At 52.3% G+C, this 24,851-nt stretch overlaps 7 protein-coding genes across 7 annotated transcripts; 4 read left to right on the top strand and 3 right to left on the bottom strand.

Moving 5' to 3' along the window:
• Positions 1–564: 564 nt before the first annotated feature.
• ASPBRDRAFT_118087 (arginase) lies at positions 565–1,704 on the bottom strand (the record flags this gene model as incomplete). The annotated part of the gene is made up of 3 exons (XM_067617144.1): positions 565–868; positions 933–1,516; positions 1,618–1,704. 3 exons carry the CDS (start codon positions 1,702–1,704, stop codon positions 565–567), a joined length of 975 nt encoding a protein of 324 aa, XP_067483347.1.
• Positions 1,705–2,241: 537 nt separating this feature from the next.
• ASPBRDRAFT_192270 (glutamyl-tRNA(Gln) amidotransferase subunit PET112) lies at positions 2,242–4,220 on the bottom strand (the record flags this gene model as incomplete). Its single annotated transcript, XM_067620461.1, has 4 exons — positions 2,242–3,497; positions 3,558–3,699; positions 3,755–3,831; positions 3,890–4,220. 4 exons carry the CDS (start codon positions 4,218–4,220, stop codon positions 2,242–2,244), a joined length of 1,806 nt encoding a protein of 601 aa, XP_067483346.1.
• A 1,668-nt stretch (positions 4,221–5,888) lies between these two features.
• ASPBRDRAFT_192269 (uncharacterized protein) lies at positions 5,889–7,507 on the top strand (the record flags this gene model as incomplete). The annotated part of the gene is made up of 3 exons (XM_067620460.1): positions 5,889–6,972; positions 7,027–7,411; positions 7,465–7,507. 3 exons carry the CDS (start codon positions 5,889–5,891, stop codon positions 7,505–7,507), a joined length of 1,512 nt encoding a protein of 503 aa, XP_067483345.1.
• Positions 7,508–8,777: 1,270 nt separating this feature from the next.
• ASPBRDRAFT_26600 (uncharacterized protein) lies at positions 8,778–11,446 on the bottom strand (the record flags this gene model as incomplete). The annotated part of the gene is made up of 2 exons (XM_067622284.1): positions 8,778–11,166; positions 11,223–11,446. 2 exons carry the CDS (start codon positions 11,444–11,446, stop codon positions 8,778–8,780), a joined length of 2,613 nt encoding a protein of 870 aa, XP_067483344.1.
• Positions 11,447–12,018: 572 nt separating this feature from the next.
• ASPBRDRAFT_144597 (uncharacterized protein) lies at positions 12,019–15,750 on the top strand. The gene is made up of 2 exons (XM_067619228.1): positions 12,019–12,165; positions 12,231–15,750. Exons 1-2 carry the CDS (start codon positions 12,076–12,078, stop codon positions 15,720–15,722), a joined length of 3,582 nt encoding a protein of 1,193 aa, XP_067483343.1. The 5' UTR covers positions 12,019–12,075; the 3' UTR covers positions 15,723–15,750.
• A 171-nt stretch (positions 15,751–15,921) lies between these two features.
• On the top strand, positions 15,922–16,897 carry ASPBRDRAFT_115560 (putative mitochondrial methylglutaconyl-CoA hydratase (Auh); the record flags this gene model as incomplete). Its single annotated transcript, XM_067616910.1, has 2 exons — positions 15,922–16,259; positions 16,327–16,897. The coding sequence occupies 2 exons, from the start codon at positions 15,922–15,924 to the stop codon at positions 16,895–16,897; spliced, it is 909 nt and encodes a 302-aa protein (XP_067483342.1).
• A 2,641-nt stretch (positions 16,898–19,538) lies between these two features.
• ASPBRDRAFT_117311 (LipA and NB-ARC domain protein) lies at positions 19,539–24,477 on the top strand (the record flags this gene model as incomplete). Its single annotated transcript, XM_067617079.1, has 5 exons — positions 19,539–19,844; positions 19,918–20,555; positions 20,629–20,703; positions 21,069–24,135; positions 24,223–24,477. The coding sequence occupies 5 exons, from the start codon at positions 19,539–19,541 to the stop codon at positions 24,475–24,477; spliced, it is 4,341 nt and encodes a 1,446-aa protein (XP_067483341.1).
• Positions 24,478–24,851: the final 374 nt, after the last annotated feature.

Raw genomic sequence — 24,851 nt, 5'->3', positions numbered from 1 at the left:
ATATATCAAGAATCTTCCGGGGTATGGTGATATAAAGATCGCATTAAGTGATCATCAGGCTGAAAACAATAACTTCTCCACCTTGACTTCCTTCAACTTGGTTTAACTAGGTTAGGTCTGACAACGCATCAGGGTTGACCGCAATGGGGGGAGAGCTGGGGCGAGGCGTGGGTTGGGCGGATATGATATGGCCTGACGGGTCCAGAACTTGCTCGATGTGAGATGTATGTATATAGCAGTACCAGGGTATCAAGAAATAAGAATAAATCAAGGAATGACAAGATTGACAAGTTAATGAAAGAATGCAAGAAAAGTAAATCATGAAAGAAAGACAATTGCATCTCTTCATGATGGGGATTTGGAAATTCCGGTGGCAGGATGAAACTAATGCGGTGGCAGGGCGGGTAAATTTAGTAACTATCTACACCATCCACTCGTTCTCCGCAGTCAAGCTCACACTAATCCAAACTTATTCCGGATAAGCTTAACATTCGTTGCTTCAGATTGCTCATTAGTGTTCTAGTCTACTCTACTTCTTTCTCCCCCTACTGCCAGAGGTATCAGCTACAGCAAAGTATCTCCCAGGGCACTCCGCACAATCGAACATCCCGTCCGAATAGTGTCGCTCGCTCCGTGCTCCTCCAGGCTGGGGTTCACCTCCACCAAATCCATCGCCACCAGGTTGCCCGTCTCGTGCACACACTCGCAGATGAAGTCACCCTCGCGCAGCGTCAGTCCACCACGCACCGGGGTACCCGTGCTAGGCGCCCACTGCGGGTCCAGCGCGTCCACGTCGAACGACAGGTGGATCGGCGTGTCATTGCCAATGTGCGCCAGGGCCATTTCGACCACGCGGCCAATGCCGTACCTGCAGGTTGTCAGAACACTCACTGCATCATCGGATACTTAAGGACGACGAGGAGGGAACCTACCGATCAACATCATGCATGCTAAACGCCTTAATACCATGCTCACGAAGCAGCTGCTTCTCACCGCGATCGACATCCCGAAGACCAATGTACACCAGCTTGCGGGTGTTGATAATGTGCTCATCCTGCAGCCAGCCGAAGATATCCTTCTGCTCCTCGCGAGCCAAGCGCGTCAAGAACGCCATGGGCATACCGTGAATGTTACCACTCGGGCTCATCTCGGGGATGTTGATATCAGCGTGCGCATCCACCCAGATGACAGCCATTTCCCGACCCAGACGCTCACGAATAGCCTTGGCCGTACCGGAGATGGTACCGATAGCGATGGAGTGGTCACCACCCAGGGTCAGCACGAACTTGCCCTCCTTGGCGTGCTCGTAGACCTGGGAGCTCAGCGACTCGGTCACGGCGCTAACCGACCGGGGCTTCTTCATGCCGCGGTGGTCGGGGTCGTTCTCGGGCATCTTGTCTTCGTAGTGGTGGACCTTATCGTCATAGTGCAGTTCGTAGCCCAGATCGTCGCGCAGTTGCTCAAGCAGACCGGCTTGGACGAGAGCCATCGGGGCTGCTTCGACACCCATCTTGCACTATAGTAGCCAGGTTGCGTGGGTTAGTGGGGGGTTCTTTTGACTATGCACGCTACTAAATGATCGACGGATCCGTCGGGGATTCAATTCTTTGTCCGTACCTGTCCGCCATTGAAACCAACGGCCACAACGCCCAGCTGGTTGGGCTTGGAGAGGAATCTCTGCCGGATTGTCGAAGGAGAAGTCATGGTGAATGTGTGAGAGGGAGAGATAAGGGATGAGGGGCAAAGTTGGAGGGGAGAGAGTTCGCGTGGGATGAAGGAAGAAGAAAAAGAAAAGGTTCTAGAAGGGCGGACCCAAGATGAGATAAGATCGTGAGTGGAGACGATCCGAGGTAGACTTCACAGCACCACCACGAGAAGTTGGACCCTTAGGAGCAAGTAGGAAAAAGAGAAGAGAGTTTAGAGAGATGAAGAGAGAGAAGAGTCGAAGATAATACTGAAAGAAAAGAAGAATGAACCTGGATTGCAGGGGCGACGAGCCGGTTAAAAGCATTCTCAGCCGTGGGGCGTCCGCGATCGCTAAGACCTGCTTTTAGGGAACGAGTGTTCCCCTAAGTACAGGTCCAGGAGAGCATCCACTTCCTCCGCCCGTTTCCATTAGCAATTCCCCTCGGACAGATGACTTTCGGGGATAAGAGTGGGGGAATTCACACGGTGATGGGTATCATGCATGCTTATTGCTATCTATTGCTTTTTATCTACTTACTATACAGGTCGTATACTTTATCGTTGATCCAAGATCAACTCCCGCAGAATCGCATCGGCTCTTGGCGCTTCAACGCGGCCCTTCTCGCCCATGCGCATCATCTGTCCGACAAACCAGCCCAGCTTGCCCAGTTGGTTCTTCTGTCGGATCTGTTCCACCATGGCGGGGTTCAGGCTGATTGCTGCCTCCGCCAGTGCTATATACTCTTCGCGCGACAGTGGCCGCAGCAGGAGGTTCTCCTCCTCCAGCAGCTGGGGGATCGGCCGCGCATCCCCCGCGAACACCATGGCGAGTACCTGCTTCGCCGTCGGCCCTGTGATGTGCTTCCGCTGTAGTTGGTCGATCAGCGCGGCCAGGGTCGGGGCAGGCACTCGCGCCGCATCCCACGCTTCCTCCGCCTTGGCCCACAAACCCCCAAGCTCATGGAGAACCCAGTTGCCGGCCACCCGCGCCAGTCCTTTCTGCGCCTTGGGGTCTTGGTCCGACTGCAGCGCTCGCAGGAGGTCGACAACCTCCTGGAAGTACTCCAACCGCGCGCCGTCTTCCATTTCCACTAGCGGCTTCGCGTCCTCAATGGGCAGCCCATACTCCGGCCCCGCTAGGAGTTCAATGAGCGCATCCGAGGACGTTGGGAGATTGGTTTGAAGTGCCGCCACGAGATCGGCACCGATGTAGAGGGGCGGGAGATCCGGGTCAGGCATATAGCGATAGTCGACCTCCCCCTCTTTGCCTCGTAGTCTGCGCGTTTCGGTGCTTCCGATCGTCCAGCCGCGGGTTTCACCTTCTACCACCCCGCCACTCTCAAGGACAGCAATCTGCCGGTTCTTCTCCGCAATGATGGCATCCTCGACCGCCTTGAAACTGCTCAGGTTCTTGATCTCCGTGCGTTGTCCGAGTCCGCCGATGCCACCGTACTGATGCGTGCCGGCTGTGTCACCTCGCTGGCGGACGGAGACGTTGACGTCAGCCCGCAGACCTCCCAGCTCCATGCCAGTTGTCACCGCATTACACGACTGCAAGATGGACTGGATCTTCCGAACACAGGCCGCCGCGGTGGCGGGCGTGTGGATCTGCGGCATGGTGATGATCTCGACGAGCGGGTGGGAGACACGGTTGAAGTCGAGCAGTTGCGTTGAGGGCGGGTATTCTTGTGACTTGGCGGTATCCTGTTCCATCTGAACCTGCTTGATGCCGATGCGAACCATATCGCCGTCCTCCGGCGCAATGCCGTCGTGGCGGAACAGGTCTACATAGCCATTCTTCGCAAAAGGCTCTACTCTGGGTTAGAGCGCTGATCGGCTGCGGGGGAAGAGGAGGTGGGGGGCTGAATTACCGTAGTACTGGGTGATCTGATATCCTGCCGGCTGGTCCTGGTAGAAGTAATGCTTGCGGTCGAATTTGCTGACTGGCTGTATCTCGCAGTTCAAGGCAAGGGCGGCGCGGAGGGCGGGGAGGAGCGTTGCGATCTGGAACTCCTACACCATGTCTGTAAGTATCTGCACCTCATGCATAGAGAATTCATCCACAAACCGGTTGCGACCCCGGGAATGCCAGATCGAATAGAGCGACGTTCGAGTTGGGAAGATCCGTAGATGACGTAGACGCTCCTGCTCCAGCGATCAGCCAGACAATCCGACCCAATTGTCTTAAAGTCCAGTTACACACGCGAAAACAGTTTGGACTCTGTGTTCAACTGCGCGTGGATCTCAATGCCCACGGTCAACTCCCACTTCTGTCGGGAGGCCTCCTCATTCTCCCGAGTCTGTCGCTTGCGCGCCTTGACAGCCTTGGCGTCCTGTTTCAGCTGCTTTCGCAGGGGAATGCGGTCCGGCGATTCGGTCGTAGTTGTTTGGAGGGATCGAATAGGATGCGAAAGGGACAAGGCAGGGAGGGGCCTAAGGGCGCGCCTGGCAGTCTGCGGCCGGGGAAGATGGCATTGCGGACCGGCGAGCGAGCGGGTTGCTCGCGGGCACTGCCGAAGCCACGGTCGAAGCATGAGCCCGAGGGCAGAAGAGATAGGCGAAAGGACTGATCCGCGAGAGAAAGAGAAGATCGGACCGGTCGCGGTGGGCGTAATGGCAAAGAAATTGGCACAATCTGGTGTCTGGAATCTGGATTGGAATCGATGGAAGGACGGAATTAAGCGCGGCGGAGACCACGGCCCGTACCATACGGTAATTACCTCACCGCTGATATAACTACAGTGAGTGAGTTTGAAGTAGATATACTCCATACAATAACATGACTGGATGGAATGGAATGGAGGGGAATGCTACTAGTGAGATAATCATCATCTGCACCAATGAGAATATGCCCGATTGATGTTCCAGGACATCCTATTCGCGATGCGCTGGTGAACAGTCCGGACGCAGCCAGTGCCAGCGGTTCTGCTGCAAGTCATGCTTCCAGAGCATCCCGGAAGGGAATGTCATGCATTTGACTTCAACCCGCGGATCAGCGGGACAAAGCAGAGAAATGAGAGCGGGATAAAAGCTAGATAGAAAACATAAGATACAGCCTGAACACCGTTGAGTGGCGTCCACACAAACCCCTCGAGTCTCTGGAAAGAATACCAGCACATGAATAGCTTCTCACCAACTCATCGTCGGGATGAATGACCTTGGCCATCGTGTCCAACAACGATAACGCCGAAGAATTTCAGTCATGCAAGGTGGGATCGGCAGCGAGTCACCATCAGCCAACGCAGCATAAACTTCGAGGATGTACCAGTAAAAAGGTGCCTCAAGCGATGGTGGAGGGGGACAGATGATCCCCAGTTGAAAGTCCGCATGGATTGATTGTAGTAGTATAGAAGAACAGTCGAATTGCTCTTCAACCACCGCAAGTGGATCCTCCACATCCCACTTCTTCTTTCCCTCATTCATAGTACTTCTTCTCTTCCTCTTCCTCTTCATTGCGCTTCTCTTTCTCCTCTAATATTCAGTCAATGTATGATAAATAGTCCATCTCGCAATCGAGAAAAAGAAACGAACAACTTCCCGTCTGACAGGGAAGTGCCCCTCGCGATCGGAGCTGATCAGGAACTCGGGGCGCCTACCACCGCGAATGAGACTTCCTCACGCCTGTCGCGTCCAAAAAAAGGACCTGTTCAGCGCTCTCCTTCGTCGCTGTTGTCGGGGATCTGTCTCATCTTCGTCCTAGATGTTGGGGGCTGATACGCCTTGTCAGTCCAGTATTAACTGTTGACTATTTCCAGTCCTGAGACTCATCCTGTCTACCTTTGATCATAGTTTCTCTCTCTCGCTCTCTCTATACAACTCACCCCCGATCGATCTAAGAACCGGCTAATCGGCGGGATCTCCATTTGGAGGGATCCATAGTCTGTCAGCGATCTTCAAACTATCCGCTTGTCAAGGGTATTCCGATCCGCTACACAGGGAGGAAGAGACCTATCAACCGCATTCTGTCCTACATTCTTGAACGCCCGTCCGAGAGTTGCGCCGTCTCTGAGGCCTTACCCTTCTCCCTTGATATGCCTTTAGTGCTCCCCCTCCAAACACCGTCACCCATCTCAACAGAGTACACTCTGATTGTTCCTTCTGTTCATCTCTTGGGGTATGGCCTGAAGCCGGAAACACTAGTTTTCGCTGCGGCCTTCTGAAGCTACCATATTGACCGCCATTAACCACCTCTTGTACCAATGATGCCATTCTATACTAGCTCTACTCGTTCCAAAAAGTCTAAAAAAGATGGGACGAGCAGAGCATCCACGGCTTCGGTCATTTCTTCAAACTCACACTCCACCAAAGGCCCCAAACTGTCAGCGGAGAAACCCAAGGTAGACAGTCAAACCAAATCTACGGTATCAAAGAGCAACAGCACCGGGTCCACTGCGCGGCCACAAGCAACTCAGAACAAACATGACTCCGATCGCAAAGCTCCAAATGTGTTCGAGTATCTCGAGGACAATTCCACTACAACGGATGATGATGCCTCGTCTGATGAGTACGAACATCCCCAGCTACATAGCGTTCCCAGCAATAATGCCAAAGGGGCATACAAGAACGCTGTCCGTCAGATGTATCGCCCCGCTGCCCAAGGGACCGATGCCCGCAGCCGTACCTCGTCCATATTGTCCAAGTCTTCGGCGAACTCTCAGAAGACTCCCAGCTCAATTGACATTCCTCCAAGCACCGTCACCTCAAACACAGTGAAGAGCCACATTCCGGCGCATAAACCCTCACTGGATGGGGCATATAGTGCAGTAGGGGCGTTCCCTGATGGCTCAACCTACTATGAGAAGCGAGACGTGGACTTGAATGCCAGACCGGAGACGTACTACCCTCAGAACTCGGTCTCCATTCATCGGTCGCCACTACCCCCATCGCCGCCGCGAAGTCCTGAAGAAGACCTTCACCGACCCGCACGCAGAAACAGGCGCAACACCAAATCCTCCTCCGACATTTCCGGATATAGTCTTCTCGCTACCCGGCTGAGCTCAGCCACTGAGGGCAAGGAGCCCCGTCTCCCTCCTCTGTATCGCCGTTTTGAGAATATCAATCATCGTGTCCTGCTTCATCTTCAAGATGAGATTGCACAGATGGAGGAAGACCTGCGTCTAGTGGACGAGTACGAGGAATTGCAACGGGCCGCGACGGCCGAGCAAGAGGGCACGAAGATGCTCCCTGCCTCCCGGCGTATGGATGCCCAAGCACAGGTGTACTCCTCCGTCCACTATCGACGTGAGGAGCTCCTAGGAGCGCTCGCTCGAAAGACCGAGCAATATAGTAAGTGCGACTGCCAAACAATCAATTATACGAATACTAACAAGTTACCTCAAGACAATGCCCTCAGCTCGTATAGCAGGGTCCTTCAGACGCTCCCCCGTGCCTCTACGCAGGATATTGACACGTACCGGAACTGGATGAAGCAGACCAACCCCGTCATCACCGCTGAAACACGTTTCCTCGACTACTCCAAAGACCTTATCTCTCTTACCCCTCGCATGGCTTCTACCTCGACTGCGAAGCCTATCTTCACCACCATCATCATCGCATCTACTGCCATTCTCCTTCCATTGCTCGCATTCAGCATGATCTCTGAGTTCTCTGGTCGTCTTGTCGTAGTCGCACTCGTAGGTGTCGCTGCGTCGATCATCGCCTCCACCAACTCCACCAGCGCAGACCAGCTCGTTGACTCTCGAGATGGCTGGAGATGTGCGACCATGTATGTCTTTCCGATCCTCTCCACTATAGTACCACATTAACCACACAGCACAGATACTTCGGATTCATGACCGTCGCAGCAATGTTTATCCCCTGAAGTCTACTTACGATACCATTAATCCACTAATGACTCGACGAATTTTATTTGGGTAGCGTATATCATTGTTCTAGCGTTTCTTTTTCGGATGCTATTGAGCCTTGAACAGATTGAGAAGTGGTCCTTTGAATGATAGGCAGGCGTTAGCGACACTGGACTGGAAAAACAGACGACAGCCTGGGAGGGGGTTATAGGGTGCGCGAATAGCAGTACTTTCTTTCATGTCATCTCTTGGTTCCTGTCTTTGATTGATTCTTGTGATGTATTTGAGCCTGTACAATGATGAGATTGCTGTATACTACGCTCGTTTACAAGTTATTATCTAGTTAGCTATAATCAAGACATATACTTTACCCGAATCCCACACGACGAGTGGTTCCCATTAGGTAATATCTAGTTATACTACGGAGTAGATCGCAAACAGAAATCCTCTCGAATCAGGCACACAGTACTCACTGATTGCCTACCAAGCCCCTAAAAATTTCCCTACGTACTAGCTAGATAGATAAACAGTGGATATATGTAATCTGTTCAATGATTTAGAAGCTCTGTGTTACTTCCAGAATAAGAAGTCAACTCCATTAGCAATGTAGCAAGCAGTAAGGGGGGATAAAAAAGAGCCTTCGAAAAGTAGTAAACCACGGTAAAGAACATGCAACGAAAATAAGACCAATCAACCAACCAACCATCCATCCATACAAGCCTGTGGAATAAGTACCAGTGGTTTAAACATCCGACCTGTCCTGTCTGTCCTGTTGGGAAACTGAAGAAGAAAAAAGAAAAAAAAAAGTAGGGGAAACCTGAACTTGAACTTGAAGAAGTAGAATCTAGAAAGTGGAAATTGTTGGGTTGTGTGATAAGGGTTAAAAAGACGATTAAAAGAAATAGAAAATAGATAGAAAGTAGGTAGGTAGCAGGGGGTTATCATCGCTGAGTTGGCAGGTTATCCAATATGATATTGGCCAGCCACAGTACACGGCGCTGGAATTCATGGTTGTACTGTTTTTGTGTTTTCCCGCCCACTTGAGGGTTATTTTCTGGGAAATTGTTTTCTAAGCTCCGTGAGTGGTAAGGAACCATTGGAAAGGATAGAGAAAGTGGAATAATTGAAATGGTATAGTGTTGTTAACAAGGTGGAAAAAAAGTTTGTTAAAAGTTAAAAGGTAAGAAGGAATGAGAAAGACGAATAATAGAAGTTAATCAATCAAACGCATATCCCTACATCTCGACCGTGATCTCATCACATCCCCCCCCGCCCCCCCCCGGCTCATCATGGTGCCGGCGTGCCGTTCTGCTTGCTACCTGGCGTTGCACTTCGATCTTGGGAGGCTTCGCGCGCTGGCTGTGGTGTCGTTGAAGTGGGCCGGTTTTGGGCTGCCGCTGCTAATTGTGCTTTGTTCCTCTCCATCATAATAGCTTGTTCGGCTGCGCTCCGGGCATAGGTCATGGCCGCAGCTGAGTTGGAGTATCCTCCTGATGGAGGAGGGGCTTGGTTCGAGGGATAGTTCCCATATGGAGGGGGCTGCTGTCCTGGTTGTTGTTGTTGTTGTTGCGGTACGAACCGTTGTTGCGGATTGGCTGAGCCCGGGGGAGCGTAGGAGCCTCGGGGTGTTGCGTAGGAAGGAGGCTTCTGTGGGGATGCGCTGCGTCCGGCTGCATAGGACGGGTTATAGGGGGCAGGTTGTCCGGGACGCGGTGTGTAGGGCTGCGGAGATCCCTGAGCCGCGGCGGGAGGGCCCTGTTGTCCTGGGTAGGCGTGGTAGCCGTTCTGGCTGGGACGTTGATACTGGTTGTATTGCGGGTTGGGCTGCTGCGCGTATCCAGGGAAGTAGCCTGGTCTCTGCTGCGGTGTTGATGGAGGGCGTGCACCAGCGAATTGTTGAGCATGGCCAGGAGTGTATGGCGTCGGCGTAGAGTTCTGCCTCGCCCCATAGTAAGGTTGTGGCGTCTGGAAAGTCTGAGTCTGCGTTCGCGCATTGGCTGTAAATGCTCGTTGGTTGAACTGCGCCTGGAAGCTACCTGAACGTGAAGGAGTTGATGTCCTGTTTGCGCCGCTGGTGGCAGCGATGGCAGCTGCACGCTCCTGCTGCAAAGCATAGTCATCCTTCTCCATTGTACCTTGGTACTCAGGATTCTCAATCAAAATCCGTCGGCTGATGTTCAGCTCGGCCAGCTGGTCACCATCCAACTTGGCAACAGCGTAAGGAGGCAGTGTCGCGACAAGAGCCGATAGACTTGACTTGAGCGTCTCATACACAGTCTGCTCTGCTGCTGACGGAGTGTCTGCTCCTGCGACATCGGGCGTCGTTTCTTTAGGCTCAGTGCCTTGCCCGCCAGAAGCCGTAGTCTCCAGACTCCGAATTCTTTGGTAGGAGCTGAGTGTCTCCAGCAGATCAGAGACATCGCGCAGTACCTCGTCCATTTCCCGCTCTTCATCGTCCTTTTCTGTAGATTTATCCGTATGCACGATATTGTCCGCAAAATCGTCGGGGTTGAATGTTTTCACCATCTCCTCCAGAGTGGACTCATCAAGATCACCGATGCTTCCGGGCTGCACTGATGAGGAATCTTTCTGTTCATCTTCCACGTACGGTAACGAGAGGAGGGTATTCAAACGCCTTGCTCCACGTTTGCTCCACCATATTAAGTTCTTGGAATCGGCCTGTTCCACAGCACCGGAGCTGTCAAAAGAAGGGGCAAATGACGAGTATACCCCTTGTAGAAGGGCAGCGTCTTCGTCAATGCTCAGAGCAGGGTCATCGGTTGGAACATCATCGCCCGGTTGTTGAGAAGACTGTTGTTTCTGCCGACGGTTCCAGACAGACGGAGAGGATGTGACCCCGCCATACTGAAGCCAATGCCCCGAAGGGAGAGGTGCAAGGCAGTAATTATTACGATCGCCGAGGAAGGCCTTGTAGTCGGTGATGGCTTCGAAAGGATCGACCCAGCCGTTTGTAGCATTGCGTGCAGAAGCTCTGGCTTTGCGAGGCGCCTCTAATTGGGGCAATGTTGGACGAGGCGCAAACACCTCGCCGAAAGTTCTCTTATGTTCTTTGGTAGCAGTCTCTGCTTCGAACGGCTGCACCTTTGTAGTGGAGATCCCATTAGGCAAACCGATTTCGCGCAAGGGCGCTTGCACCTCCACAAACTTGTCTGCATTAGCGTCATCCGAAGGTAGTGGAACCTTGACGGTCTTCTGCAAGCTCGAGTAAAGTTGCTTTGGATTTGCGGGGTTCCCAAACAATGTCAACACAAGGCTGTCATTCCGGGTTTCAACAGTAGTCGGAGTAGATTTCGCCGGGGCTTCTCCGTCCTCTTCCGACGCCTCAGTCTTGATGTTGGACTGGCTCACATGTGCCTGGCGAACAAGGCTATTTAGGAGTTTCTTGAACGCCGCAATGCGGTTGACGGTCTCTGTCAGAGGCGACCCATCAGCTGGAGCAGGCGTTGCCTGGGCTTTGTTCCGCTCTATCACCGCCGCCGACGCCTTCTCAATATCGCTCAAAAACTCCGACAAACTACTGTATCGTTCTGACGCCACCCGCGCTTGAATGCTCGAACCCTCGTCTTTATCTCCGGACATCTTTGCGCGCTTCGAACGTGGTTTTGCAGGCGACGACGGTAAAGGACAGGATAGAAGATGCAAATCGGTATCGCTCCTGGGCATGGGTCAGTGGGGAGCAGTCACAATTTAGTGGCGACGAGAAGTGCTCACTTGCTCAGGATGTCCACCAAATTACGCAGTGTCTCCTGCAATTTTGCCTTTTCTTGCGATTGCGCCGCAGAAGCGCCAGCGTCTTGGGCGGCCTTCTCATCGTGACTCGCGACACGCTTTCGCTTGCCTGGAGTCGCCAGGACGGATGGCTCGGGAGTATTTTGCGACTGGTCGCCATTTGTGACCGGCATCGGGGCCGTGCCTCCGCCTTCGTCTGCACTCATGGTTTGGGGTCGCGCCGTTTCTCGAACTCTTCTTTGACGCGAGTACAAAATGGCCTCTTTTATTCTTTTTTCTTTTTGCGAAGCCGTTCAGGAAGGTCCAACTGGTGACAGGATGCGACACTGAACACACAATCTGCTAGAAAAGATTGGGAGACAAATGGAATGAAGGGATATAATTCGAGAAAGCGGGCAATAGTCGTCGGTGATTGAGTGTTCCTCGTTCTCCGAAGCGGATGCGCCAATAGTTACGAGGCTCGATCGAGAAGCGGTACGCTGCAGCTAGGGAGGATTAGACCGCGACGCACACGGCAATGTCGCAACGGCAGTAGATTGACACGGAGTAACAGGCTCCTTGACGCCACGAAAAGCAAGCGAGTTCAGGGCAAGTCAGGGCGCAGGGCTGGAAGGACGCAAGACGGACTCCATCTCCAGGCGGGAGAGTAGCGAGATCCTCCTGCGCGCCATGCCAGAACCGCAACTCGTGACGATCAGTCACGTGACCCATCTTTTTTCCCCAATCGCCGGGACCCATGCGGCCACTGCTCTTGTTACTTGTCGACTACCAGGGACAAGCGACATCACGTCCGGGATTGACTGTGCTGTGGCTACTCAATGTCCTCTCTTCATGGATGTCATCGGTCTTAAGTCATGCGTCGAGCCGCTCGAGGGTTTCCTCTCTGAGAGCGGCGCATTTGTCCAACAGCCGTGTTTGGCGGAAGGTACCGAGGAATCAATGTCGTCTTTCATATCGTTCACTATACTGATCCTGGAATTGGTCTACTAGGGATGTCCATATTATAGTTTCCTCCCATCCACAACGGGTCCGACGACGAAGCTCTGTCATGGCGGTCTCCAAACTTCTCGTTCATTTCGGGTGTTAAGAGTACTCGGGGGCCCGGACCATCCCCGGTCTGGATACGCACAGAATCAACCATTGGCGACGGAACACTCAGAAATCAAAGGCAATGGTAGTTCCGTTGATGGCTGGCTCAAATTACGTCTCCAAACTCCGCTAAGTCAGTCCTACAATGGTTCGGGTGCGGGCCCGGACTTCCCGGGCCTGAGAGCTGTAGAAGTCAGACAGTCAAGGGGAGAATCGAGCGATGAAGCTGTACTTCAAAGAGAAGATGGAGACCGCGATATACATAACAATCCGGAAATCGAGATCGGGGAAGAAAGCAAAGCTGTTAGGGGAGGCGGAGTCCGAGGACAGAGCGGGAGCCAACCCGACAGCACAGACGGCCATTCCAGGCCTCTACGCTTGACTAGACACACAGAGCCATTGTCGGATGAACGAGGAAGACATAAACACTTACGGCCCGAGAACAAACTGTCAAACTCACGGAAGCGAACCAAGAGAACCGATTCACCCCTTGAGCCTACTCCTACGGAGTACCTTATTGATACCTTGCAAAAAGTGCACCAGTCTCATGGCGCGGAAAGCTGCAGCTGGGTCTATACTACGAAGAACACTGGAATTATGGCCTCTTTAACACAGAAGCAACGGGACAATTTCAAACGCTTCCACCGGCTTTCATTGCAGAGAATTGTCGCTGATTACATAGAGCTGGTGGATCCCCTTTTGGATCAAGCAAACCCGGGCATGGAGTCTGGTTCGCCATCAAAGACAAATGAAGCGCTGCAATCAGTCTTCAGCGAAGACAATCTCAACTACCTTGCGGCCCGACAGTACTCCGCCGCCGATGTGGTGGCATGGGCATGGGTTCTCAAGAGCAGCACGCCTTATGAAGCTATTCTTCGAGTTCTACTTCTAGAAGCAGATCGAAGCGCAAGCCCAGAGTGCTCGATCAAGATGGTGCCCCCATTCATTCCGCTGCTTCTCCTGCGTCAGAGTCTGGACGCAAAGGCATTCCGACTACTCTTGGTCTATTCCTTGCACATTTTAAGCGGACGTGCTCTTCCGACTCCCGCCAGCGCGATGGAAGCGATGACCGACGATGTAGAGCTTGACCAACAGGATGTGCTCGCGAAGCCACTGATAGAACCCAACATGTGCGTGACTTATGTGGTTCGGTTACTTCACCACGCTCGCGAACTATGGCCACAAGCCCAACTTACTATTGCTCGCGCCTTTGCGTTTTATCTGGATAGTCTCGAAAGTGAAGGCAAAGGTTGGACGGTCGCAACAGACCGGATCAATCAGTTCATGGCCGATAAATTCAATACCGTACTTCGAATACTGTCTCTGCCCTGCAGACACAACCCGTTTACGTCCGCCTCCCTGCAGCAACAAGCGCAATTCGAACTTCTTCGAGCCATGGCGCGACATCAACCTGCTTTGCCGGTCACACGCCGTGGATACCAGGGCATTGTTGCGGTTCAGATTGCTCATAAGAAGACACTAGCGGAACGGCAGTCCGCGGAACTGAAAGCTCCGTCGTGGCCCCCTTGGAAGGAAGACAAGATAGGGTTTGACGTCAAGCGGGGTGTTGAGGGTCTGAAAAGCCGCGCAATGCGGGTACTGTCACAAATGAAAGAGGCAGGCTATTCACAATCTCGCTGGGAAGAGGTATCTAGTATCCTAGCAGGCTGGGACACAGACAAAAGCCCAACAATTCAGACGAGATCATTGGTACCTCGCCCGGAGACTGTACAAGGGCCTTCAGGGGATTCCAAGCACCACGCCATCTGGGTAGCTCGAATCCGGGCTACGAGGACGGTGCGGGAAGCCTGGGCATGCTTCCTCTCCTACCGCGATCAGGGACTACCTCCACGTGGTGCCATATACGCTGCCATGGCTGAGAAATTGATCTTTCGACAAAAGAGAGGCCGCAATAACCCTCATCAAAGCAGCCAAGCACTACCAGGTGACGGAAAAGAGGTCTTCCCAGAGCCGTCATCTGCCCGAGATTGGATCTATGTCTCTACGGAACCACCCACATTAGATGATCTTCTTCGTGAAATGCTCTCTCAGGGTATCCGACCCCGGGGAAGATTCCTAGCTTTGCTTCTGCGCAATGCACCGACCTTTGGTTCGGGTCTGGACTACCTTCGTTGCAGTGACTTGACCAAGGAGCAACTAGAGGATTTGTGCACCGTGTCAGGGCGAAGATGGGGCGACGGGGCTCAGGAGAACAAGACATTGAACAGTCTGCCTGACTACCTCATCTCATCCTTCGTCGCTTTCCTGTGCAATTTCTCGACTGTTGGGCATCATACTATGGCGCACAGCGAAAGCTCCGTGGGAGACATGTTTCCGATACTCCTGAGCCGTCAGTCAGCGAATCCTTCGTACTCGACTACGCTATTTGCATATTCCGAAGAGTTGAAGACACGCGAGGATCTTCGTCACCCGAAGATTCTGGCCCATGCAATTAGTCTTCTCCAGGCTCAACAGTCGCGTTCGCCTCAGGCGTGGATTCCAGTCATGTCCGCCCTGGCCCGAGACCGCGTTGGGTCAACATCTCATCGACTGGGACGGCACGCACGGCTGGTACTTTCCTGGTACGAGGTGTTGGAGCTCACAGCGTGGATGGATAAGCGTCAAATCGAGCGTAGCCTGGAAGCGTTCCAGGTTCTCTGCTACAGCTTTTCACGGGTCGTCGTGGCGGGGATCAAAGATCCTGACGCGGTGGAAGAAGGGCTTGTACTTGTCAGCGAACTGGCACGGCGAGGGCGACTGACCGGCATGCACCATGCTTCGACACGCTTCGAGGACATGGTGCAGAGTGGGCTCAACATCCTCAAATCCCGGTTTGATGAGCTGGTTCTCCTTGACCCGAAGACTTCGTCTCTCTTCGAGCGAAGTAGGTCTTCAATTCAGGATGCCACTGCTTCTCAAGTGACCGTGCCATCCTTGGTTCACGTTCCCTCACCTGCCGTTCTTCACGCCTTTGTGCGGGCGCTGGGCTTGGCCGAGGACACTGACGGCTTGCTGAGTCTGCTTCGCTGGATGCGGCAGTACGAGACTACGCTGAAGGAGAAGTATGACGAAAACTTGAATGGCGATAGAATGATGCGGCGGATCATCGTCGCCGTCCGCATGTTTCTGGAGGGCTACTGGGGAAGGTCACCCCAGGCGTTCCGGGAGTGGGAGCCGTCCATGGAGCAGACACATGATTCGCACATGCACAGTGATTCAGAAGCTGACTCCGCAACATTCTCCGATGCCAGCCTGCAGGAGGCATATGATATCATCACCACTTCGCAAGTCTGGGGTTCATGGCCGAGTGATGAGGAGGTCTTGGATTATATAGCTCACGGGGAGCAAGGATCTCGCGAGGCCGGCGATCGATATAGGCATGCTGTACATTAGTGTAAATAGAATTGTAAAATAGAGCGATTTATTCCATTTTATCCTCTCAAGCGCTTATCCGCGGCTTCCCCGCAGCCGCCGGCTTTCCCCACAGCGGCCCTCAAGCACAATCTCCTCAACCCGAGCTCAAGCTCACAGCTCGTTCATCTTCCTCATCCCTTGCTAACTATCTATACAATACACCCCTAAGATAACGACGATGCCTCCACGTCTCTCGATATACACACCGCTACGGTCCACTTTCTCGTTCCGCGTCACGGTCGCCAGATTTAGCACGAGCAGTGACAATGCCGTCATCCAGACCCAGCACGTTCCCGCCCCAGGATCGGGGAACATTCGCGTCCTGCTTTTGAACCGGCCCAAGGCACGCAACGCAATCTCCCGAGATCTTCTCGACGGGCTTGCCAAGAATGTTAAAGCCATTGCCGCTGAGGGAGGCTCGGGGCCAACGCGTGCCCTAGTCATCGGCAGCAACGTCGACTCGGCCTTCTGCGCGGGCGCAGATCTCAAGGAACGCGCGGGCATGAGCCGGGAAGAGTACGCAACCCTCCAATCCCAAAGCCTCGTAATCAACTACTGACCATTGCAATTACCGTGGCCTTAGAACAGCGGAATTTCTATTCAACCTTCGAAGCACCTTCCGCAACCTCTCGGAGCTTCCCATTCCCACTATCTCTGCCGTTTCCTCTATGGCGCTGGGCGGCGGCCTTGAACTTGCCCTCTGCACACACCTCCGCGTTTTCGGCTCCTCGTGTATGGTCGGACTTCCCGAGACAAGATTAGCTATAATTCCCGGGGCTGGAGGTACCTATCGCCTCCCCGATCTGATTGGCGTGAACCGTGCGCGGGACCTTATTCTCACCGGACGGCGGGTATCCGGCCCGGAGTCGTATTTCATCGGCCTTTGTGATCGGCTCGTGGAGGTGCTCCCGGAAGAGGAACAGAAGGAGGGTGTGGCGAGGGAGAAGGTCCTCACGGAGAGTATCAAGCTGGCGCTGGAGATCTGTGAGGGCGGGCCGATTGCCATCAAGCAGGCCTTGAAGGCTGTGGGTGAGTACACACGGGGCGAGGAGGCTGAAAATGAGGCGTACGCTGGTGTGATGGGCACCGAAGATCGGTTTGAGGCTCTCAGGGCGTTTGCGGAAAAGCGGAAGCCGGTCTTCAAGGGGCGATGAAAGAGTCATCTGGAAGGTTGTGTTGCCCGATTACGGATGTAAGCGTAGAGACGACCAGGGAATCTTGTGACTCAGGTAGGAGTGTTGAAGGATACTAGAACCAGTTCGTGTGTGAGTCAATGTAATATGTTGCTTTTGGTAAATACCTGGGTACCCTGGATATGGAAAGTGGGAAAGTGTACCTGTTTTGGTAGTAGTACCCAGGTACCGGGGCCGAAGCTACAGGCAAAAGCATGTTTGCCTACATAGAGCCTCAGCTTGAAAATTTAGCCCATAGTCTGAGTGTGGTACTTTTTACCAAACCATGGACGATTCTAATACTCCGTACAGTCAATACGCCAGTGCGACAGATGGTATTGCTTCCAACCATCCCCATGATCTCACTTCAGTATTGCCACAACACACCTCTACAATTCTAAGACTTGGCAGAACCAGCTCGCGAACTCATACGTACTCTCATACCTTATGTAGCAACTACCTCCCCCATCCCTACCACTACCACTACCACTACCAGATACAGAGCCCGCCACAAAAAGCGCTATACGAAACAACCACACCTCTTCCACAACAAACCCAGTAGTATGTATCAGTAGGACCAACAGGAAAAGAAAGAAGAACAAGAAGAAGCAAGTTACACAAAAGTCTGACTCACCTGGAACAAATCAAATCTCTTTGGCCCATCTCGGATGAAACAATCCCAGACCCATCCAGGATAATGAATCCGTAGGCACGAACCGTTCGTCGTGAAATGTACGTCCATCAGCCTACCTAAGTAGTAGCTACGTAGTCCACAATATGTTGCCCGATCGGGATGATGAAGGCGTTGAACCCTGGATCCATCCGCGCGGCTGTTGGACCCGCTTGATCCACTGCTTTTCTTTTATGTCTATGACTGTTTACTGTAGTCGATCTATGCATGTTGATATATAGTCTGCAGGGGATAATGTACTTGTATTCGAACATTAAATAGACATTATATCTATACTCGATAAAAATCATTCGTCATGTAGGATATCATAAATAACACGTAGTAACACAGAATCCTAGCCCCAGGCAGCCGCGATTCGCAAGCATCCTGAGACTCGAAGAAAAAAAGGAAAAAAAAGCAAAGCAAAGTAAAGCCTCAGCCTCGTCATACTTCTTCGTTTCATTCCATGCAGCTCGTATCGCATTAGATTGAAAATGAAATGAAGAGGCCACATAAACATTTACTTACTATTCTATAACTAACTTCATGTAGGTACATCATGTAAGCAAGACATACATGTATGCAGCCCAGAGCACAGCACAGCCCTGCGCAGGGCAGCGCAGATCGACAAATCCTCCGGGGTGCTGCTTCTGCTGTAGAATCCTACTACTATAATAAATAAATGTCGCACCACAAGTCGCATAGGGCTCAGCCTGATGTACTGCCTATTCCATCTATCATTCGTTAACTAGTTAACTAAACTAAAACCGAACTAATGTCATCCTTCTTGCCCAGGCTGCAGAAAACTAAGTTTAGGAACTAGGCCGTGTTCGGGCGTCAGAGCTCACAGCCACTTCAGGGGATGATGCTTTAATCTGCCCGGGTGGGTTTCAGTAAAACTTACTTGACAGGTTTTTACAGAGTAGGGGAAAGTTTGAAGTATCTGTTAATCAAAGGATATAGATGGGAGTGTGGATGGGTGGGCGGTTCTAGATTGTATGGATGATAATTTAGAAATTATCTACATTGCAGAATCGGGATAGAATGGGCTGGACTTCAAGACCCTTTTTCTTAAATTAATAGATTGATCTTAGAATATAATAGAAGAGGATATTACTTACCAGTCATCGCAGGAATCAGGATGCAAGTTCCCCCCGCGATCTGCAGGTGAGCTTCTTCGATCTTCCTGGTCAGCGAGGCGGGCGGCATGACCTCTAGTTGGTCAGCCCCCCTGGTGTCCACGGGAACTTGGCCTATCCTCCGCATACAGAAAATAGAATAGTAAAATAAAGGACAGTTGACTGACTTGCAGACAGAGAAAGATAATTTCTTGATTAATTGGGTAATTAATTCACTCTGCTCGGTTTTCCACTGCTACTGCTACTGTAGCGTGTGCCCTGCAGAACTACTTATTACTTACTACTAGTAGTAAAACTGTTTAAACTGTTACCCACAGGCACCAGGCACACCCTCCACCTCCAGTTTGCCCCAGTCATCTGCGGGCCTCATGCTCTCTCTCTCTCCCTCACACTCGCTCCAGCCTTTGCCTAGTTTGGCGCCCCCGCTGCCGCCCACGCCCTCTGCATTGTAATTGTCCTCGCCGCATAAATACCTTCCCTGCCAGCTGCTTCGTTCATTCTTTTCTTCAGTGACTCAACTGACCTCTTCTTCTTCCACCCTCCTTTTCCTTCCTTCAGCCGCTATTTTCTTTTTATAAAACTTGTCTCCCTTAGCTCCACCGGTTCGTTGAATTTAACAGAGATTCCTTCGCGCATGGTCGCAATCGACTCGTTCTAGCCTTCCTCTTCAGGAAATCTTGCTGCGTGGATGTAAGTGATAGCTAACTATCCCACGCTCCGCTTTCTGTTCGGTGTTCTGGTTGCCGGGCTGACTCGCATCTCCTTCTTCTTGTCATCAGCTACGGTCAACGTGCAGTTGTGGGCAGTTCGAGCCATGTCGGACCTTGCCTCCCGCGTGAAGCAGTACGGGTTGACCCAGGTCTACTGCAGCCCCGAAAAGCCTCTGGTCGATATCGTGTTTGTCCATGGACTGAACGGCCACCCTTACAACACCTGGGCCTCCAACAATGGAACCTTCTGGCCAGCCGATCTTTTGCCCGAAATCCTTGCTCCAAACCGAGTAAGGATCCTGACTTATGGTTATAACGCCAATGTAACTGCCTTCACCGACGGCGCGTCGAAGGACAGAATCCATAACCATGCCGAAACCCTGGCGTCGGGACTGGCGGCCAACCGCAATGTAAGTGGTCCTTGGGGAATCTGTGTCCATGGTTCGTCCTGCTTGGAAACATATGACTGACTGATCCCTCTAGCTTCGAAACTGCTCTGACAGGCCGATTATCTTCGTCTGCCACTCACTCGGTGGTCTCGTCGTCAAGCGTACCCTGATATACTGCCGGAACGTGTCAAATGAAAAGATCGAGCATCTCCGATCCATCTATGTTTCCACCTACGGTATCCTATTCCTAGGAACGCCGCATAATGGTTCGGACGTTGCCAAGTGGGGCCTGCTATTGCAGAACATCTGTAGTGCCGTTATGCCGAAGAAGTTCATGGAGTCGTCTCCTCACCTGGTAAAGGCTCTGAAAACCAACAACGAGACGCTTCAAAACATCAACAGCCTCTTCGCCGACATTACCAGTCGGTTCCACATTTACTTCTTTCACGAGACATTGTCGAGCGATGTCAAAGGCACACGCGAATTGATCGTGGACGAAAGCTCCGCCGCTCCCTATGCCGAAGGTGTCGAACGTATGGGCATCGAAGCTGACCACAGACACATGTGTAAGTTCGATGATGATAACGCTCCCGGTTTTGAAGCGGTTGCCGAGGCGCTGTTGCGGTACTCGCGCGATGCTCCCAACACTATCGCAGACCGCTGGGTCGAAGAGGACAAGACTCGTCGTGTCCAGAAACAAACGAAGATCAGGGAGATATTTAGCCATGGCATGTAGAGCCCCCATTGTCCCCTTAAAACAAGCACTAACGGATGTAGATCGGTTTGAGCCGGAGCAGCTGGGGAGGAGTGTTCCGGATCTTCGCTCAATTGGTAGGACACCTCTGCTTTCTGATCAATCATCTTCTGTCACACTGCGCGAGTATGAGGTTGAGGAGGCCCCAGAGTCATCAATTCATCATAGCAAGCATGTTTAGCCAGTGCTTTATGGGCGTGGTCGACAATCAAAAATGGAGGAGCTGCCCCAAAGCACAAAGCCAGGCAAATCTCCTCACATCCCCTTTTTAAGCAACTTTTGTGTTTCCATTTTTCTCATTTCTGTCACGCTCTGCTTGATTTATCGTGGATTCTCTGGGGCGTATGATAATGTATGACTGCTGCCTCTTATGCTGTGATATTGCTTCCTGTACCTTAGTGTTGCTTTCCTATGAACAAATTGTCAAGTCAGATAATGCTGACTCTTTCCTTCTTAGGTAGTCCTGAAATGGCCGTCATGCCGGCTGAGAGAAGAAGATCCCTTGTATCTGATCTCGGTGATAGCGTCAACTTGTCCCTATCACAGACCCTCCCAAAGGACCCTTTGTTCGTGGTGCCTCCCGGCTTTCACCCAAACGCAAGTTTCGTGGGGATGAAGGCTCACCTCGAGCAATTGCACACCAGGCTGTACAAAGCCAAAAAGAGAGCAGAGCGGCTCGTGGCTGTACTCATTTGCGGAGGTCCTGGAACAGGCAAGTCGCATCTTGCACGTCAATATGTTTGGACTCATCGAGCCTTCTATCCCGGCGGAGTCTTCTGGGTCGACGCAAAGTCCCGCCAGTCAACTTTCAAATGCTTCTGGGATATTGCACAGGCTGCCACACTAAACGAGGGACAGGATTTTGAGTATCCAGACACCGATACGTCCCAAAAATATGTCGATTCAGTGCGAAACTGGCTGCAAGCTCGCGAAGAATGGCTTCTGGTGTTTGATGGAATAAGCTTCGGTCAGGACAGTGATCTCAATAACTTCAAGCAATTCTTGCCGTTCAATAAGAAGTGCAGCATCATCTATACCTCTGTCGATAAGACGCTGAGAAAGAAGCAGCGCCTTTATGAGCCGTTCTGCCTTTCAGTGAAGCCTCTTGAGGTTACGGAGGCCTGCAAACTACTCTTCGAAGATCTTGGCATCAGGAAGCCCACCAAGGAACAAATTCGCAAAGCCACTGCCCTCGTGGAACATTATGAATGTCTTCCTCTGGCAATACATGCCATCAGTCACCGGCTTGCAGCAACATCGAAGCCAATCGAGAGATATCACGTTAATTCCCATCTTACCGACGAGAAGCTGGCAGAGCCTTTCCTAAGCATCATGCACGACCTCTATCGTACAGAGCACTTCGAGGCCCTGAATTTGATCAACCTTGTATCCTTCTTCAGCCATCACGTCCCTGTCGGCCTTATAACCCTCGGAATTTCTGCACTCAGCAGATGGAATGTCGACATCCTGACGAGCAGTCGGCACGGCGAGCGAGGCGACATCGACACCACTCTCGGGGTTCTTATTCGATACGGACTGATTGAGAGGGTGTCGGACGCTTACGCACTGCACGCCAAAGCTCTCTCGCCACAACTTGAAAAAGATAATGTTTTGGACATGAAATCCGTGGCACCCGACTTGTCGGAATCGCAGACTGAAAGTAGCCAAGATGCCTTTTTCTCAGTTTATCAGAATTCAGGCCGAGGGACGATCGATATGATCAAAACCCACAGTGTCGTCCAAGGGTTCTGCAGAGACGAGCTCAAGATCATGGACCGGGAAGAGAAGCGATGCAATGCACAGGCGGGAAAGTCTGAAGCTGGTTTTTATGACTCGTGGCTAGTTGTCGCTACCCATGTCCTCTGCACATCGTATGAGAGTGCAAAGGCCCGGATGGACCGTATTGACGACTGCGGACTGGTCAAAGACTACCGAGAATATGAGACTCATGCTTTCAGATTGATTGAAAACTGGCCCAGAAAAACCTCAAACGAGCCTGCAGTACTTCGCGAGGCTCGTGATGACCTGAAGCGGGTCATGAAGAGCATTACCAGTGAAATTGATAGGATCTCGCCTAGTTCCTCACAAGAATCGGTCCGCAAACAGAGATCAGTCTTTGATCGGTCAAGCAGCTCTTCGTCCTCTGTGCCTGAATCAGCAGCCGAGGAGGGACGTTGGGATTGGAGTGACATGACGCCCCCTAAAGTAGAGTCGCCACAAGAGATGCCGGTATCCCATCAACGCTTCAACCTCAAGCCATTTTTGCCGCATATCTTCCGAGAGTCCAGCCTGGACAGAGACGGTGGTTATGAGAGTGACAGGGAAAGCACCAATGCACCGATCCGTACCTCACCAGCACTTTCACAACTGAGCCAGCAAGCGGAGACGCCCAAGTCATCACTGACATCCAGTTCTTCGCCGCCTATCGACGATAATGGCTGGCACATGGTCGTAAAGAAGCATTCGAAACCCAAGATAAGAAAGGATTCAGTGCAGCGGCCGAGATTTCCCCGCAACATCAAGGGCTCGCAGCCGGCAGCTCCAGTTCTAAAAATCTTTCCGGTCGAAGGGAGGAGCGCTTCCAGCAGCACGTTGGGTAAAAGTCGGAGAAGCTCTTATGCCTCGGCGTCAGAGGCACTCACAGCCGTGCAGCACTCCAGTCCTCCGCACTCCCATGAGGATATCACAAAGATCACGAAGCGAGTGACTAATCGGTCATCTTTAGACAAGGAGAATACTCCGACCTATGCCACGGTGGCAGCCAGGCATACCCAGGACGGAGCGTTGCCCTCGAAGCAGCGATCATCATCGACACCGGGAGATAATAGTAGACCAGCGCTTCTGTCACTGCAAAACAAATCATCGGGCGAGTCACTGCAGAGCCGGTCTAGCAATGCACATCCATCACCGCTCTCAGCAGAATTCAAGCCCGATCGCATGACCCAGTCAACGTATAGCGAGCCTGATCAAGGATACCTGCAACATCGGCTCAATGCCTTGGATCTGGGGATCGCACAGGAGTCTCAGTACCGGACCCGTCACTTGTCTACCGTACGACCAATAGCACCTCCGGTGGGTGATATGTCTGCCAGTACACCGTCGGTTCTCACGTATATCCCTCCACCTCCTACGCTGCCATATGAGGGGAACATCGAGGTTACGGTACCACGACGTGTGGGTGTGGCCCAACCAAGCTCTATGGGACCATCGCCAGGTGGAACGAGGCCTGTCGCCCACCCATCTGCATTCATGCCAGGAATCTCACCTCCGAGCTCGCTGGCTGCCGATCCGCTGGCCGGGTATTCCTCAGAGCCAGCTCCGGAGCCGATGTCGCGAAACCAATCCGCGCAATCCCAACAGTCCTGGTCAACTGAGCCGATTCGGTATCCGCCGCGCTTCTCTCCACTTCCAGCTACAACGCCCGCGCAGTCAGCCTTGGCTAATGGTGTTCCGCATGTTGTGCCGCCTCAGCACACGGTATCCGGGGCTGGAAGCTGGGTCGCGGACGTGCCGCAACAGGTGCAGCCACCACCAGGGCTCGGTCCTCGTCAGCCAGAGGTAGGTTACGCTGCAAAGGCACCAATCCGACCTATCAATACACTGGATGGTCATGTCGCTGCCATCGACCCTATCTGGGCGGCCGAGCCCGCTTCGACACTGCAGTTCGGAGCCCATCGTGTGGATGTGCGTGACGCCCGGCAGCGCCTGGGTGGACGTGTTCACTACCCGGCACATCTGTCATCGGCAATTCCAGGGTATCCCATGTACCACCCGAACCTGTCTGGGCCCTTGATCCCCCATGATCTGGCAATCCCAGTGGCAGAGCCTCACGGACTTCGAGTGCGGAGCGGTAGCTCGCCTCCTCGCGCTGACTTTGACGGATTTAGCATGAGCCAATAATTGATGAGACAGAAATAAACTTTCTGTGAGTAAGCACATACAATCATGCAGATAAAGAAACGAAAAGTGAAAACAAATGAAGAATAAAATGAGACGAACCATGGTGATAATGATGTGACGGATTAATTAGGAAACAGCACAAGCTTGTGGAGTTTGGGAGTTCTGTTCGGGGTTTTATGGCCATGCATTTTCTGGAGCAGAAGATTAGGAGGAGTTGTGGTAGCATCTAGAGGTGTTGGTAGAAGAAGGATACCATAATACAGGCGGGAGCATGCATTGGCGTTTGTTAGTGTTAATCGGATAACGCGACTGAGCAACGATTTCTCTGTTTGTGCTTTTCTTCGCTTTTTTCTTGTTCTTTTTCGTGAATATTG

This window comes from Aspergillus brasiliensis (assembly GCF_001889945.1).
Source record: "Aspergillus brasiliensis CBS 101740 unplaced genomic scaffold ASPBRscaffold_2, whole genome shotgun sequence".
NCBI lineage: Eukaryota > Fungi > Ascomycota > Eurotiomycetes > Eurotiales > Aspergillaceae > Aspergillus > Aspergillus brasiliensis.
This window is presented reverse-complemented; position numbering and strand designations above follow the sequence as displayed.

What these genes read in the sequence shown, in the direction of transcription:
- ASPBRDRAFT_144597 (XM_067619228.1), top strand. Translation starts at nt 12,076, where the DNA reads ATGTCATCGGTCTTAAGTCATGCGTCGAGCCGCTCGAGGGTTTCCTCT. An exon ending in ACAGCCGTGTTTGGCGGAAG is followed by an intron (nt 12,166 to 12,230) that starts GTACCGAGGAAT and finishes TTGGTCTACTAG; the next exon opens with GGATGTCCATATTATAGTTT.